The sequence below is a fragment of the Oxyura jamaicensis genome, chromosome 12, assembly GCF_011077185.1.
Source record: "Oxyura jamaicensis isolate SHBP4307 breed ruddy duck chromosome 12, BPBGC_Ojam_1.0, whole genome shotgun sequence".
NCBI classification, from domain to species: Eukaryota; Metazoa; Chordata; class Aves; order Anseriformes; family Anatidae; genus Oxyura; species Oxyura jamaicensis.
In genome coordinates, this window is record NC_048904.1 from 1,158,595 (window position 1) to 1,177,105 (window position 18,511).

General features: G+C 35.9%; 1 protein-coding gene across 1 annotated transcript in view; it reads right to left on the reverse strand.

The window, feature by feature from the left end:
- The window catches only part of CACNA2D3 (calcium voltage-gated channel auxiliary subunit alpha2delta 3), a 437,646-nt gene that overhangs the window by 85,500 nt on the left and 333,635 nt on the right, over positions 1-18,511 (reverse strand). The window contains exons 18-21 of the mRNA XM_035337879.1: positions 8,784-8,867; positions 2,658-2,729; positions 2,354-2,415; positions 480-571 (exon numbers count right to left, since the gene is read on the reverse strand). Of these exons, the coding sequence (XP_035193770.1) occupies positions 480-571; positions 2,354-2,415; positions 2,658-2,729; positions 8,784-8,867 (310 nt within the window). The remainder of the gene's footprint in view (positions 1-479; positions 572-2,353; positions 2,416-2,657; positions 2,730-8,783; positions 8,868-18,511) is intronic.

An 18,511-nucleotide genomic window follows, 5' to 3' on the forward strand; every position in this document is an offset into this window, starting at 1 on the left:
CTGCATTGCTCGGGGGGAGGAGGTGGAAGAGGGTGGATTGGGGGGGGAAGGTGCTTTTGGTTTCTTTCCTTTGTTTCTCACTTCTCTAGCTCGTTATTAATAGGCAATAAATCTTACTATCTCCCTATGCTGAGTCTGTTTTGCCCATCACAATAGTTACTGTGTGATCTCCCTGTCCTTGTCTCAATCCTTGAACCCTTTTCATCATATTTTCTCCCTGTTCCTCTCTGAGGAGGGGGAGTGAGTGAGCGGTTGTGGTGGAGCTCGGCCGTCCACCCGAGTAAAACCACCACAGGAGGACAGGAGATGATGCTCATCTAAAGAAAATTTGCAGTCAGACTATGTTTAATATAAATGAGGATAAAATCCCATGAAGTAGAAGGTCTAAAAAATAAAATCTAATTCCGTTACGGAATCTGCAGAGAAACAGACAAGCTTTAGGTCTACTACATCAACAATTAAACTACTGTGTCAGGAACATGACCACGTAGAGAGTATCTTACCTTCTTCTACAGTTACATTCCCTCTGAAGAAGTATTTTCCATGTCCTCTAGAGAGAGCCACACCTAAACTGTGCAGAGAAATAAAGCAGACCTTGAAATCTGTGACACAATAAAAGACATTCAGAGATATTTTCATTTCTAACACTTCTAACTAGTGTACTCCAATTAACTTCAAAACTGTTTCCCAGTCCTCCCTGATCATATTTATTGTTCAACTAGCTGTTTCAATGCTGGTTCTGTTCTGATGTTCCTGCAACAATTGGCTGTGTTTATGTTTGTTTAGAGGTGCAATAAACCATTACTCTCTAGCAAACTAATAAATGAGCCCCTCTAAGCTCACTGCTGTTCAGCCAGCATGACATTTCTTCATCTGAGCCTCGAATATGCCCACGGCCTTACAACAACGGAGACAATTTTTTGTAAACCGGACTGAGATGTTGAGAAACTACATAGATGTGGGAATCAATGGAGCTACTGAGAGGAAAAGATTTCATATGCAGCAACAGCAGCATGATTCCTCTCAGACCTTTTCTGCTACTCATACTTTTCACTAGTTCAACCTTTTTGCATTGACTTTAGCTTCATAAGCTTCCACAGTTAAGTGGCTTATTTTGCATTGGTTTTCAGTCTACCACTTAGACTATTCAAATTTAATGAACTGGCTGAGGGATCCGTGACTCTTCCTATTGAATACATACACAGAATACCTTTTGGCATTCCTTCATCTAAGGTTAGTAACCTGCCAGTAATCAGTGTGACTGAAAATATATGGGCTAATACTTTAAGTACATGTAGAGGCACCAAGTCCAAGAGCACACATGCTGCAATCAAAAGCTCAGTCTGGAAACCGGTTAAAAGTAAACATCTTTGACATTACAGTTTATATTTTCATAACTGTTGCCCCTGCTGTCTTCCTGAAGCTATACACTCATCCCATCTAAACTACATACAGAACATGCTGAAAAAGGCAGTACAATTTTCCTATATTTCTGTCCTAAGGATCAGAAGTCACACTGCATGCACATATGTAGCCCCACATCTGTTTATTAAATGGGGTAAGAATGACATTGCCACAAAAATTACACTGAGTTTTACCACCCATGTGTGGATTTTAACAAGAATAAACACATGCATCAGAGATGAGAGAAATGTGCCTATATTTTCTCTATGTAAAAATGTAGCTCAAGTTTTGTGAAGAGGTTCCATTGAAGAAAATTTCAGTTGAGTACTACAACTATCACCCTCCTGCTTTAAGCATAAGGTACAGTTAATATTATTTTATTAATGGATTATTTCTAACTCAAATATGAGCATTTGTAAAGTTACTTCTTTTTTTTTTTTTTTGGTTTTGCTAAAATACATGCCAAAATAACATGGCTGACTTGCTCAGTTTTAGTTACACAAATACACTCTAGGTAGTTCAGAGAAAGAAAATATCCAAACCTCAAATTGGATATGAAATACTATCTCATTTTACATTACATTTTGTTGTGGAAAAAATCAAAATGAGGCTCAATATGTAATTACTTAAATGGATTATAGTATTTATAGCTCTCTAAGTACTTGCGAAAGCCTTTCATTCAATGTAAACCTCAACTGAATATTTTTTTAATGAAACGTAAGCCATGACAAACACTGCAAGTTTGCCTGTGTGAGCTTGCACAAACTTTCCATCCGTGGAAAAGCTGAAAAGAATGCTGGTAAGCTTCTTTTCCTAGCTATTTTCAGCATTGTCCAGGGATATTTTATTGTCAGCTTTTGCTGATGAGCTTTTAATGAGTTCACAAGCTCCGTACAAATGCAAGTCCAATGAGTCTGATGAAATGGCCATTTATTATGGTCAGCTCTACCTGAATGGAGTACCCTTGATGTCTGTATAATAGTAGTCATTTGTCATCACCAATACCCGTTTCTAGATTCAGAACAAGAAAGTCAGAAGGGGAGGGGGGAAACAGTTAGTTTGCTATAAGAAATGTATAAAAAAAAAATAATCAAGTGTTTAGTCAGTGATAAAAATTACAAGCAACGTATACATTCAGTGAGTGAAAAAATAAACCATGGCGAATCATATTTATAGTAATCAATCTTAAAACTTGTAAAAAAACAAAGAAAAGTAACTGCTTGCTTTATACTCAGTTGGAAAAGTATTTATACCCCTTTGTCCACTGTCTTTTTGACTTCCATGGAGAACTTCCCTGTTTTCCGATTCACCATTGCATTTCGGAGCTGAAATGAAGAAAATATGTGTCAAATACTCTATCTGCATTTTCTGTAATTCTTTGAGCTTCTTGTTACATTCATTTGGCTTAAGTAGTACTGTCTCTTCAGTTTTCATAGTTCTGCTGCATACTGAACAAACCCTTTAAAGATTTCATGGTAGTCTGTAAAGGCCAAGAGCCCTGCCACAAAACTTTAGGAAAGTTGCTGAGGTATATAAAGCAGGAGCTCTCAGCATCCTTCATAGCAAAATAACTTTTCATGTAGTAATCTGGATCTTATGTGGGACACTGTAACTGACAACCCAACTACTATATAGTTTCTACACAGGAAGGTTAAAGACTGGGTTCCAATCTGGATTTGGTGTCTAAAGTTAGACCAGGGCTCATTTTTTAAATACATCACAATCGTACATAAAATAACAAAGCAAAAAAAGAGAAAACCCCATTTACGTCACTGTTCATTCTGCTTCAATTTGATCCTCTAATGTTGGGCTGCATCCCAAACTACTCCGAGAAACTACATCCTAATTGCATCAAAAATTAGAACCAGCAAAATCATGACAGGCCATTTGATCGCTAACCTGTTACAATGGGAACACACAGCTACAGTGCTCTGTGATTCACTCTGGTGGTCCACTGGAGTCTGGGCACCCCTTGCAAGCACTGAATTTTATCTCTATAATAGGAGCCCTAAGGCAGTCACAGTTCTAAGAATTGGCCTGGACCTCTCCTTCTCAAAGAAGTACAAAAGAATTTTTAACACTCCCTCCAAATTATGTTTCACTAGTATATAAACCCCAAAAAATAACTTTTAAAGAGAGGAAACTGAAAACTGCTAGGGAAAACAGAAAATAAATAAAAAAGGGTTTATACACAGTGATTTACCTCTCAAAATCTGTTTCTTTCTGGATTGCCAGAAATGGTGCAGTCCCCTATGATTCTGAGAAGGTTCTTTCCTGTGCTGAGGCCTGAAAGGCTTATCTCTGGGCCTTTCGGTAACTTTACCTCAGCTTCTGCATGAATTGAAGGTTCCCAGATCTGTGCTGCAAATCCCTTAGACATCAACTCTACAACGCCATTCCTTAGCACACCTGTTTGCTCCCTAAGAAAGCAGATCCTCCCAAAGGATGCCAGCTGGCACAGCCTCTCCTTTAGGGGAACATGCCATGGTTGCCCATCAGGGCTATAGGCCACAATCCCATGAGGTGTATCTAGCAAGGAGCACGGTCTACCCTGCCACAGCTGGTCTGAACATGGGGGCTCTGGGCTGAAACTGAGATATGACAAGACCTGCTTTCTGAGAAATCCTCAATGTTAGTATTTTGAATTTGTCCATCGATCGATCACTTCAGGACTTTAGGGGAGAAATGAGAAAGTCACTGCTTAGCAGTTATACCATCAATATATGGAAGTATTTTATTTGAATTCAGTTAGATTTAGGTGTGGTAGAAGCAAATTCTTTTCCTTGTAATTTTAATTAATGGCCCAGTACAGAAAGTTTAAGGTGGTTGTTTTGCGATATCTTCAATTACAAAGTGAAATTGCCATATTTGTGAGACTTCTTGTGGTTAGAAGTATCTATAAATCTTTCACAACAGTAATTTTCATTACAATAGAAACACTCCATTACTGCTTATTAATTCATACTCCCTCCTCAGGGATATTGAAAATGCAGAAAAATATAAATGAAACATGCATTTTTGTCTCTCTTCTATTGCTTATTAATCCAAACAACTTATTATTAGGAACAGTGTTCTTGCAGAATAAGTATCTCCTTTTCTTCTGAACCTCATGCCGGATTTAGCAATTGAGTCAGATTTTAATCAAAACTTGTGGAGACAGTCATATCAATGCACTTTATAGGGTTTTTGAAGCAAAAAGAGTATGAAGCAAAAAGAGCATGCCCAAAATTGCCAGTGAAATATCTGGTTTTATTTTCATGACAAAGTTGAACATGGCTGACCTATCAAAATTGCAAACTTTGCAGCTCTTTAAATTTAATTCTGGGGCATCTACATTTGAATTAACAACCTTATTCTTCTGTCAGGGAATGTAAGAGGATAATTTTTAGCTGGAGGCATGTATAAAATAAAGCATATATTTTACTGTCGATTTTTTTTTTTTTTAAACAATACATAATAAGCAATTCTGGAAATATTTTCCCATTTTAAGTTTTGTGGTTTTGGACTTGCAGAGCTGGTCTTAATTAACCATCTACTTTCTAACATTTACAGAACAGCTCCATTTATCTTTAACATGGTTTTCATTTTTCTCCTATTGGTGCCTGCAGTTGTCTGAGACCCATTCCTCCCACAAGCCTCAGGCAAGTCATAGATTTACTAAAAGGGCCTCCAAACTCTCAGCAGTGCTTCAGATCAAGTCTGCATGTGGGATTTAGAGTTTTACTTTTCTTTTTTCTTGTTTTTTGCTTGCTGTGATTACATTTCTTGGCTTTGTAATCTGGTTTCTCAGCTCTTCTGCAGTTTCATCTTCCTTCTCAAATGCATAAAATAAGTACTGCCTCAACTGGCTTCAAGCCTCAAAATATTCATTCATGGTCTTTAAAAAAAATGAATGAAAAAAAAAAAGAAAAAAAAAAAAACTTTATTCATCTAGAAATTATAGTAAAAGAACTTTAAGAAGTGAGTTAATGAGAAAAAGGTTTCTATCCAAATTGAAACTTCTTGTCCTTCAGTAGTGCATATTTCCAAACTTTGCTGGAAGACACTTTTCCCCCTATTATTTTTATAAGCTAGTGCTAAGCTTTCTATTTCTAATAAAATACAGTAAAAGCAACATGTCAGGCACTGTAACCTGGGAAATGAAGTGATGAATATATATCTACACCAAATCTATTTCACGGTGAAAAAAATTCTAAGCTTAGTTCTGCCAGCTTTTCTTTACTGAATCACTGGAGAAAAACTATTCACATCTTTAGAGTGATACATATTGTTACTTACAACTAAATGTCTTCCATTCAATTGCTAACAAGCCAGTTTCACTGCTATAATATGAGATCATTCTATATTCTTGGAAAATTATATAACCATTAAATTAACATGGTAAAAAGTGAGAAACTGTCTTCAGCTTCCACAGAAGTGTTTCATGGGAGAAAAATATACCAGTAGCAGTGTAAGTTACTAAAAGCAGCTCTATGAATACATTAATTCTTTCCCTCTACAGTTGAATAAACAATGCTTTGCTACTCAAGCTTGGAAAAAATCAAGAACATCAACTCCAAAGCCTTAGGTGAAACAGAGCCACATGTAACTCTCAAGTCAATATTTTACTTCACAACATATAAAGTCTCCCAAACAATTTTTACCATTTTTACACAAAATTAACAGTATCAGGGAAGTGCCTATTCAAAAGATTAACAAAAATAACACAAACTTTTTGGACACTTATTTGGATCCTCACATCAGAAAAGATACATAAAAAGACAGATTTTGTTACAGTAACATACAAAACTTCCTTCAAGTTCCAATCCCCCTCTAGATCTGATGCTAACAAGATTAGCAACTCTTTAGCGCCAAAAATCCTTTCTTTCAAAGACCCTTCTCTTTTTTTCTGCTTTTAGTATTTCTGACTATATGCCTCTTTGAAGGTTTTATTAACTTGGTATAAATATCTGACTTTTATAATACTTCATAAACATGAAAAATTTGTTATGATACCAGGCTCACTTTTAAAAATACCTGAAAAAATATGATTTAACTTGGCTTTTTTCCCCCTATTTCGATATTTAAATGTCCAAACATATATGGCATTGTTAAACCTTCTGAACATTAATAACTTTTTCTACAATATTCAAAATGTTCTTTTTTCATAAAACTGTGGGTTGCTAACCATCAAACATCAGATGAGTATGCTATTACCAAACCTACCTATTTGGGGGATTATTTATCAGAGAATATCTGCTTATTCAGACATACACTAATGAATTACAAGCATTTACAAGAATTATGACACATTTGTACTACATATGAGTATTGAAAATTGTGTTTATTATAGCTCCAAAGCTGCAATAGAACATCTATTTTCTGTTAGGTATTAAGTATTTTTTAAACTTATTATATGATTTACAGGTGTTTTGTTGCTGTTTTGTTTTTTACTATTACAGAGTGGGTAGTGGACTTGAGCCTCTTCTACTAATGCAACACTCAATTTAGTTTATTTGTAATGTAGATTAACATTTTTCTTATTCAAAATATGACACAATTGGACAGACTTTGTTTCTGTTATAATTAAGAAATACAAACATTTTTTATTTTTATTTTTAAGTGAGTGGGAAAGAGATAAATTTTATGTACGTATCTTTCATCAAAATTTTTTGCTTTCATATATATTCAGATAGAACACAATTACAAATAAAATTAATTTTCAATGACAAAGAAATAGTTCAATGTTGCATTAAGCGAACTACTGAATTTCTACTCATAGATGATTAAATATGAGTGATTGAAACTGTAAAAATTAAGCAGAGAAAGTATTGAAAGAAATAAAATGGAATAAAAACAAAGAATAACAAGAAGAAAAATTAATGAAGGCTTAAAAGCTGTATTTAACTACAGCAATAACATTTGAGAGAAGAACTTTTAAAAGGTCATTTTAAGAGGAACTGATTGTGTAATATGCTATGCTATCAAAGATAAGAGAAAAGATAAGCTATAAAGTCAACCTGATTTCCAAGATTATAGAATGCTACAGAACATGAAAATCTACTGAGGAAGTCCCAAGTAATGTGTGCATAGAAAAACATGCAAAAATAGACAAGAAATACTCCAACACAAAAGTTTAAACGAGGAGGTAAGATGGTCTCCTAGGAGAGGATGGGGACAATCTATCACCTGATGAAATAGCCATTGCTAAAAACGTAAATGAACTGTTTCACTATTCACAAAGGAGCAGGGAGAGGGAGGAAAGGTAGATAATTTTTTCAAGGGAGAAAGAAGATATAGACTTATGTCAGAACAGGGATCAAGAAATTAGTACATCTGAAGACCGACAAAACTCCAGGGGCAGTTGTACGTGATCCATCCCAGATTTAGGAAGGACCTGACAAAGTAAATATGGGAATCTTCAGTGGGTATATTCAAACCCTCTTTGCAAAAGCAGAGGTATGGGGGACTTAGTATTGATATTTGAGAAGGGAGCTAGGAAACATCTATGAAAAATACAGACATGCAGTCGTGACTTTGGCAGCAGGGAACTTATGGGAAAAACTAATTACAGGACAGAAAGGGGAACACCTGGAAAGTTACAATTTAATTAAGGACAGTCAGCATGGATTCACACAAATTGAATCATGCCTAACAAATCAGATTTATTGAGGAAGTAACAGAAAGACCAGGCAAAGGTTAAGCCATGGACATAAGGAAAGCTTTTGATACAGTACTACAGCAAGGGCTAAGCCTGCAAGGTAAGGATACGAGTGAATCACAGAGTAGATAGAGCACTGAAAAATGAATTTACCAGAACAGATTGTGTTCATAACACCTGATAGACATAGAATGAATGCTTCTGCAGCTACCCATATGACTAAAATTAGGAGTTTGGAGAGAGTCTTTGATATTTGCATTTTGAACAGAGGTCAAAGAATCTAATTTGTTTATTTATCTGATTTTGTACATTAAGGAAAACAACTCTAATTATTTCCATTAAGGAAAGAGAGATCTCATGAAGAGTAGTTAAACACCTTCGTTCATTTCTGAGTTTCAGCAGTTGCCTGGACCAGCCCAACAGAGATATTCATTTCTCTAGTGCTCTTAGCTACCCAATAAAAATATACAATGAGATGCATGGAGCACACTAGCTGGGTGATGAGTTTTACCCGACAGTCTGTGTTAGTGTATGTACACTCACATCTATCTATGTGAGAAACAATATGAAAAAAAAAAAGGGAGGTTATATAATTCTGAACAAACTAAAATGGGCTACTGTTTTTTTCCTTCCTGGGACCAGTCAAGTAGCCACTCTGATGACTGCTTGAACAGTTTCCATGTACAGTTGTAGGATGCAACAGTGATTTTTGACAGGGTTTTTAAAACACATTGCTTACCACATCATCTCTGTCTTCCCACTCAACCTCAGAAAGATCCACACTACTGTAGTTGGGCTTTCTTCGTTTCTTCCCTTCTTCATACTGGCATTAAAAAAAAAAAAAAAAAAAAAAAGTGAAATATTTAACACATTGTTTTGCTTGCACATTTTGTATCAGAAGATTTTTTAAATTTGCTGGATATATGCTGATTGTATGCTATATGCTATAATACTACAAATAACAGTAGGTAGCTTAATTCACATAAGATGAACCATATTGCTACACAAACATTGTCTGCGAAGTTAAAAACAAAAACAAAAAACAACAAAAATCTTCATACATGATTATTTGCATGATCTATTACCATATTACAAAGCTGATCTTGAAAGACACACTGAGAAGTCAAACTCAGGAGTTGTACCTTTTTCTTTTAATATGGAACCTACATGAGACCTTCCTCTTGTAGTTTATGTTAAATGTCTAAAACTAGCTCTTTCAGCTGTACAGGAAGTTATATTTACTATAATCTTATCAAGAAAATGTTTACACATTTCTCTTTAAACAAGATAAGATGCAAGTCTTGAGAAGTGTGGTGTTAACCTTTGCCGATACCATATTTTATGTACAATTTCATGGGAAAAAAGTAATATACTAATAATTATAATTTATAGTTTTTTATCACTAGTTACCCCATAAATCTCACATTTTAAATAAACATTCTAGTGACAAATTGATTTGACACTAGGGCATTTATAATGTAGGAAATTCTGCCCTCTGCTGAACATTCAAGATCAGAGAGTCTACTAGTGTAAGAACAAAAGCCTTAATCTGTGAAAGAAGAAAAAGTATTTAGGAAAGTCTGTGAATAAACAACTTAATCTAAACGCTTAAGAAAAATTACGAGAGTCTATTTGAAATGTTTAAATAAGGGAAAGGATCTGTGAAAAACAAACAAACAAAAAAAAAGACCTTTTATCTTTTATTACTCAAATAAGGGCAGACGATGACACCACCAAAAATCCTTACGTGGTATGACAAAAAACACTGGGAATTGTGAGGATTCCCCCAAATCCTGCATCTCCCCAGCTTCTGTGACTCCCCAACAACAGAATGATAGAAAGGCAGTAAGGCAGTATATGTTGTTGATTCTCCTGTCCAGGACCAACTGTGCCATAAACCAAAGCTGTCAGTGCTCAGTTCAGCCCATTCATCACTGGGGCCAGTGCAGCAGGAATTTTCAATCCTATTCTGCAGATCACAGAGACCAGAGAGGCCAAAGAGAACTTGCTCTCTGAGCATTTGAAAGGTTTTTCCATCCTGACTTTTTCCTCTCTGAATTAAATTATTCTCATGTGAATCCCAGAGCTGACTTTGTAGGGTCACAGTATGTAAAAACAGGCATGACAAACAGTGAAAAATGTTGACTGCTGGATTGTAATCACAAATAGATTTTGAGATATTAGTAAAACAGTAATATTTCTCTAGCACAGATTTGATTTTTACTCAAAAAAAAAGATACACCAATTATTTCTACAGATTACTCTCTGGGGAATAAAATTCTGAATCCTCATTTCTTCTTTTGAGTAACAAAAACTCTTAGCAACTCTGCTGCTGTAGCTCTTAGACTACTCTCTAACAATTAATGTGGATGTAATCGAAGAGTGATTTCATGCAGTCTTCCTGCCCCTGTGCTAGAGGTTAGCATTCTCATAACAACTAGCATACTTCTGGGCTGATGCTATTCAACAGATGGGTAAAGAGACAAAGAATTACTAATTTCAACACATGCTCATATACCAGATCGTGAATTCAAGCAGCTCAGTGCTCTGATTAATTCTTGCTACATGACTTAGCCCTGATAGCTGAAGAGATAACAAAACCCAAGCACAGAAACACAAAACTTTGAAGCTACCATAGTTAAATCTCACAAGAATAAAAAATGAGAGGATAACATCTGGTACATTAGCAGGGCTTGATTTCTGTATCTTTCTATGTTTTATAAACCTCTCATTGTGGTTGCAGCTATAACTGTATTATCTTTAATGTCTACAAGGAGTAACTATACCTACTCTCTGGGGCTGTACCTATTAATCAAGTAAAGATTTGGTCTGATTTATTCCGACTTGTCTAGAAATGGTGGCAGTCAAGCTCTGAAATACTGAGAGCTGAAAAGTGTTACATAGAAGTTAACTGGGATCATTTGAATAGAACAAATGTGAAATAACTTCTGTCCTAGATCCAATGTTTAATTGCATCCTTACTCACAGATGCTGAAGGGCTTCTGGGATGTGCTGCATTCTCAGACACATATGCAAAACCTTACTTACGACAATAGGAGTTGATGTTGTGTGTCTGACAGCAGAAGTGGGCTTCAAATGTACAGCAAATAATTTGCATCATATTGACTATGTTAATTTTTAATTATTTATTTTAAGCATATAGATTCCATATCTTGCGTGCACAGAACAAAAACAAAACCCAAAAGAACCAAATAAAGAACTGGATAAAACAAAGTTCTGCAGCAAAGACAGAATAAGAAGTATCTCCATGTCAGAGAAGCAGAAAGCCAAAATCCCAATGCTTAAGCAAGGGGTAGACTCCATAAGCACTCAAACTGAAAGTGCAGATCTTAAACCACATTTAGAACCGGACATAACAATGTACTGAGAAGCCTAACCCCTCATTCAGTTGTTATACTTTGGGGGACTAGTGTTTAGTTGCCTACACAGGACTTCAATATGTGAAGAGTGTTCATGATATAGTTTGGGAAAGGATGCAGAGAAAACGTAAAAAACAACTTCCATCAGGGAGAATTTATTCTGATAAAAATAATAATAATAAAGATATTATTTGTATATGTGGGTAACTTTACTTACACGAGTTCTTCATGAAGATTATTACATTATTCCCTGCAGTGAATTTACATATCCATATGTATCTGGGGCCTAATATATAACGGAGTCCGTCATATTACTGTTCAACAGGCCATTCTTTAGTTTTGTTCTAGTTTTATTACTATTCCAACTTCTCAGTAAAATTATTCATGGACACGGAAGCAATCCACCAGCTTTTAAAAATGGCATTCACCTATGCCATCTTCTCTGGTAGCATACTGAATTTAGCTTCACTTTTATCTCTGTCTGAGATTCCTGGGTGTAGTATGAAATACTGATTGAAGGCTGAAGCCAATCCCATTTGCAAGATTACTATAAAGCACTGAAGCAAATTAGTAAAGAACCCATTGGGAAAGATAGAAACTAGGAGTTCTACCAAATTGCACTGATTTAAGTGCCTGAGGAAAAGAACTAGATTTAAACTTTGTGCTGTTAATCTACTTTGGCCAATATAAAATGTGGTGATATTATATAGTAGTTAAACCCTAGGAAAGAAAAAAAAAAAAAAAAGATAGCCACTGAAAAATTTTAAATATCTGGACTGAGAATAAAGAATCTTTTAGTCTGCTCAGAATTAAATGTTAGCTCCAATATTCTTTTGTTTGTGGAAAGAACAGGGGAAAACATTTTATTTGGTAATCAGAATGAGCTTTATCTTCCTCAGTATCTTTTATTTGAGGCTCGGCCAAACTGTTATAGGACTGGATGATTCAAACAATGTGTGACGTGTACTGTTTAAAGACAGAATCACATTTTTACACCACCCCCTATACAACCATTTACATGTGGCATTATTAAACTTTTCACTTTGATTTTTTTTTCTTTTTTAACACAAACAGTCTCAAACCATCTGCACTGAATATGATTTGCCACGTGTTTATAAGTCAGAGTGTAGCAATCTGATCACAGAAGGAGCAAACTACATCTTAACAGCTGCAAGCCTTGGGTCTAAGGTGACAGTAATTTCTCAGACGTGCTCCATCTGGATAACGGGGAGGTGAGAGAGAGAGTAAGTTGCTCTAATACCAGAGCAACTTTGAATTGCTTGGAAGTGTCTATAGATTTCAGTGAACTTGCTTAGCCACATTTGTGGAATCATCTGTGAGAAAATACAATAGCAAGAAAGTATCTAACAAACAACCACCAAAAGCTAAAGAGGTAAAATAAATTCAAGGGAAAAACCTCTTCCATCCCAAACTACTATCCAGTGTACAGAAGTAGGAAATCAAGAACTACAACAACAACAGAAAATCACTCCTCATATTTTAAGATGCAGCATCAGTTGGTTAAATTTCATCTTTATGGATTAGTACTTCAAAATTATGTATTAATTTAAATAGAACTTAAGAATTATCCCCACATTTTTTTAGAGGAGACGAATAAAAGCAAATATGCTTTGCAGAGCTTTTTTAAAAATAACTAATTTTAATTAATAAACTGCACACAGAAAGGAAGGAAAAGGGGTACTTCTTTCCTACTTCACAGATAGGATTTAATAATTCCAAGTGACAAGTTCCTGCAAATATGGATTAAGTCCTTCAGCATTGGTCCAATAATACTTGCCCTAAAATGCTTTGAGTTTATATACTATTGGACAAGGCAAGATATAGGGGAAGGACATGAGAAGAAAAGGGAAGAGATTGCTTCAATAGACTGATTATTACTCTGAGATTAAAAAAAATGTGAAAAATTCCTTTCAGTGCTTCACCTGTTTATATAACATCACCCATAGCAAATGAGTTTCCATTCACCATTCACTACATGGCTCTAAAACATTTGGCCAGGGGATACACGTGAAGCTGTATCCTACCTCAATGTAAATCATTACTGCGCAGCTTTTAAGCTCTTTATTTCATTCAAATTGTTTTCCTGCCCCCATGATCCTGATTCATCTCTTGTGATACTTTATTTCATGATTTGCATCTATTCTGTGACCTCAAATGGTCTTTTACTGATCTGCACTTAATCTTAAATTTGTAGAATATTCATCGGTGTCCAGTCAAAAACAAAATTGTGTGCTGTACAAAGTTCCTTATGTTAATATATATATATATATATATATATATAAAATATATAAAGTAACATTTTGATTTTCTTAAGAAAAAAAGAACTCTTTCCAAATAGAGACTTTCATGATAAGCCTATTATTTAAGATGTTAATCCAGAAGTTCCTAGGTTATGGTTGGCAGTGAAAACCAGTTATTTTGGACTGATTTTTCATGCCAGATGGCAGTGCAAAATTGCCACACTATAAAATTCCCAGCAGTACTGTAGATAAAAGCTGACAACAGGAGCTATGTCATTTGCTACAGAGAAGAGAACATGCAATTCTAAGTTTCCAGGCAGAGAAGCAGTAACAAGCAGATATACCACGTACACAGAACCTTCTCACAATGTAAATAAATAAATAATATAAATCTCATGCCACATGTATTTAAATTGCTGTCTCCTTACAATTATAACACGTACTTACGTTACAAATACTGCATTTATGTTTAAATCAATGAAACAACATGGAAATATATAACAGGAGGTAAAAAGCAAAGCAACAGAAAATAGCTTTAAGTCACACACCTACAGACTGGAAAAAGTGCATGTTGGTTGAACTCACGTTTTCAGGTGGATTGCAGTTGACTAGCAATATAACATGTATGTGGTTTACTCTGCTGAAAAAAAAACAACTGTTCTATTTAGGATTTTATTTGCATTCTCAGGACCTTATCATTTGGGATTATGTAAAACTGGCAGCTGTTTATAATTATTTGGGGTTTGAGTAGAAATAATTAAAAACATCTGCCTTTATCTTAATACTACCAGACGTAAACCCATGAGCTCGGTTATACCTTACTTCAAAGCTGAAAGCAAAGAATAAAAGAAAGCTTCACATATTGCTAACAAATTTTCAGTGATTCATTTAGATGTACAACCGGTTTTTCGACAGCCTTCAAACCTTTAATTATCTTTAAAATATATGTAATTTTGCACTTCTAATTAGATAGCAATTTAATGCTCTCACAGGGATTCAGATGTGCTGTCTTTTTTTAAATGTAAGCTCCAAGAGGAATAATCATTGGCATTCAAGTGATTGAATTCTTCAGTTAAATGAACGTAAGGCATTTACACTGTTCAAATCATTCAAATATTCTGCTGTCAGCTACAGCTGTAGAGTTTTATGGAGTCACTGCATAAAGCAAGGGTAAGTGTAGGTTATCTTACGTTCCAGGCGGGACTCCCCAGAGAGAAATGAGATTTGCTGCTTATGAAAGGCTAACACTGCTTAAGTGGGGCATTAATGTTTCCCCTGAGACTCAGATTTCTCTGTTTTTCTATATTAGGAGAAACAAATTTTCCCAGAATTAAAAGCTACAAAAGATTTAATACTGGTCTAGCAATCTTTAAATATACCGCGTCCTTCAGCTAAATGCAATATCTCATGACAGGCAACAAGTTTAAAATGGTAAATTACTCAGGCAACTAAACCGCCAATGGATTTCATTGAAGGTATTACAATATATACGCAGGCTCTGATTTCTGTGTATAACATTCCCAATTAAGATTGCTCAAACTAAATAAAGATGTGCATCATTTTTAAAAAAGCAATTTGTCAATTGAACTGGTTTACAGTGATAAAAAGACTATTCACATACAGCCATTCGAAAAATCACCACAACTATTATCCTTCCAGAGTTTATACTGAGACTATGAACAGATGCCTCAGTTTCCTGAGGGAGATAAAATATTTTGATTTAAATTCCAAAATATAAAATCCTTAGTCATCATGAATGTTATTATATTAATATATGGATATTATAATCTGTAATTTATAACGCATTCCTAATCTTACTTTTATCAAAAAAAAAAAAAAAAAAAAGTAGAATCTGAGTAAAAGACACAATTTGATTCCATTACAGATGCATTTGTTTTAAATGCATATTTTCTTTAATTCAGGAACCTGAGCTTCTTGGACAGAAACTTAGAGCATTCTATCCTAAACGAATGTAGTAATTACTGAAGACAAAATCCTTCTTTATTCTCTGCACAAAACACAAATTATACCGCCAGCTACAAATCAATAAGCCACAGACTTCACAAGCTCTATTAGCAATCTTGCTGTTATTCAAAGAAAACAACAGGAATATATGACAGAGAATCAATGGTGCAAACCCCTAAAATTAGTTAAGATTCACCAAGATGTCAATCTGTGACTGTTGCAGGCACTGCTCATTCACAGGCATTCTTTAATTTCTCTGTAATTCTACTACTTTCTTTAGAAGGCAGTTTTCCTCTGGCACCTATATTTAAGACTACACAGTGACAGCTACAGTAAAGAGCAGTCACAACTAATACAGTGGGTGTTTTTAAGCATACGTAAAAAGTACACAGGATCTGTTTATTACCCTTCCTTTGCTTTCAATATCCCCCCATTTCAATGACAACATGTAACATTGTCATGATATGTATGTTTTGCATCCTAACAGTTAATGGAGTACCACCTAGCATACTGCAAGTGCTAACAGAACACTGAAAAATAACCAGTAAAATCTGATATAAAGTAGTAAGAAAAACTTTGCCCTCATGCACATTTCAAGCATGTGTAGTCGCTGCTTTGAAAGTCTAAAAGTTCACTTTTGAATTCCCAAACAATTCACTTTTTTCATAAGAATACTAATGGTTTTAAATCAAATATGAGATTCAACACAGTAGCATACAATTTAAAATAGTGTCATATAAAATAAAAACACTGCTCTCTGTAAAAAAAAATACAGGATTTTAACCAAAAAGCAGCATACGGGATCATTTCAATACAGAACTATCGATGTTTCTTGAAATATCACTGCCATAAGCTATAGTTTCTTGAATTATCACCAGTGTATTTGTGACAGGGAATGCAGCCTAAAAAGACATAACGTGTAAAAACACTTGAAAATAATAATAACATAAACAAAAACCTGAAATACACCGTGAGAAGGGCGAAGGCTGCCCGCAGCATTTTCCTGAGTAACCCCCAGCCCCTCGCCGCCGCCACGCCGTGCGGTCCCGGGGCGCCACCTCATGGCGGCTGCCGCGCGGCGCAGCGCAGTGGGGCCGCCACCGCCCCCTGACCGCCCCCCGCCACCGCGCCGCTCCTTCGGCGGCCAGGGCCAGGGCCGGGGCCCGGCCTGCCTGCTCCATGGTCCCGGCCCGGTGCCGACAGCGGCCGGGGACGGCATTGAGAGAGGGATGTTGGCAGCCCGGCGGGACGGCGCGGGCCGAGGTGGGCCGGAGGCGGCACAAGGAGTAAGAGAGGAGTATCTGTGCAAGGGAAGCATGTGGGCAATTTACATGCAATCAAATAATTGAAGAAGGAATTTCCAAGGAATTCCATAGTGCCTGGTTGTCAAAGTTTAAGTTGTTTGTCGAGACTAATCTGTCTAGTAATGGCTTTGTGAGGACAATGCATTTGGAAGTTCTTTAGGGTCAACCATGGCAACAGCTACTTGTGAAAACTACTCTCCTGCACCTCCTTGGAAATCTTCATTCACTATCCTACACCTCAACAAGTACCTCACCCCTAGAAAGCACTTTCCTCACTATCTTCCAATATGTGGTTACTCCCATCAACTGCCCAAGCAACCACTAATCCTAACTGAAAGCCAACTTTATTATTATTATTCATTTATTTATTTATTTAAAAAAAAAAAAAAAAAAAAAAAAGGATGATGAAATTGCCAAGCAAAACATGTTAAAACAAGCCCAATAGGATAATCAGCATAAGAATGTTGCTAGCTTAATGATTAAACATACTGGTCGGCATAACATAAAAATCTGGTGCAACAGGAAAGAGGCATCCCCAGCCAGCGTTTGCTATCCTGCCTGTCTGCTCTGTGTCCCAAAAGACAATTCCTAAAAGAACAGCATGTCCGCTTCAGGACTAACAGACATGGCCACAGGGCCTAACAGTTCAGGAGTTGAGTAGTGCGCTGGCTTTACAGTACCACAGCAAAGCACAACAGTGACATAAACCAGCTTGGATTAAGTCAGTAATCAATGTACTTGAATGTGAAAGCCAACCCATCAAAATGATTGTAAGCAATACATTTTGTGAGCTATCCAGTTCCACTCCTACATACCTATTTTCACATACCTATTGTCACAAATTTCATGGAATGTTTTGAAACTAGTTACAATGGTATCAGGATTTGGGCCTGTAATATTAATCTAAGGGCCCATGCCAGTAATCACTTCACTCTCAAAAACTCCACTGAAGTCAACAAAAGACTCACATTACGCACTACTGACAGAACCCAGAGGTAAAAATGACTCTTCCAAAAAATAAAATGAGCAGATCATGAATATATCACCAGGACTTCCCTGCATTTGACAGTTTATGGGCTACTGCCCAATGTTCTGCTTTTAGAAAGAGAGACTCTTGTGTAAGGTAATGAAATAAGGCCCTTCAAGATGTATACTGGGGCTAGGGATAGTAACAGAAAACCACCTTTTGCCTCATAAAAACATGCCACCACAACAGAAATAAGGAAATCAGATAGCACCCTCTGTCTGTCTAAACTATCCACTTTTCCTGGATTTTATTTCCTTCTGTTTATTAAAATATCAATTCTATAAAGAATTGATACTATTATTTTTGGAACAATCCTTGAAGTAATTTGCCAGAAGAAAAAGAAACAGTGCAGCACATGCATGTTGTCAAATTCTTGTAATGCAGATAGGGAACTTTCAAATACATATTCCTATGGCTTGCAAATGAATATAGGCCATTAGATGTACCTGTGATACCAGAGGATTTAAATATATATATACTATATATATTTATATACTAAAATCATGACATGGTCTTGATCCCCCCTATAT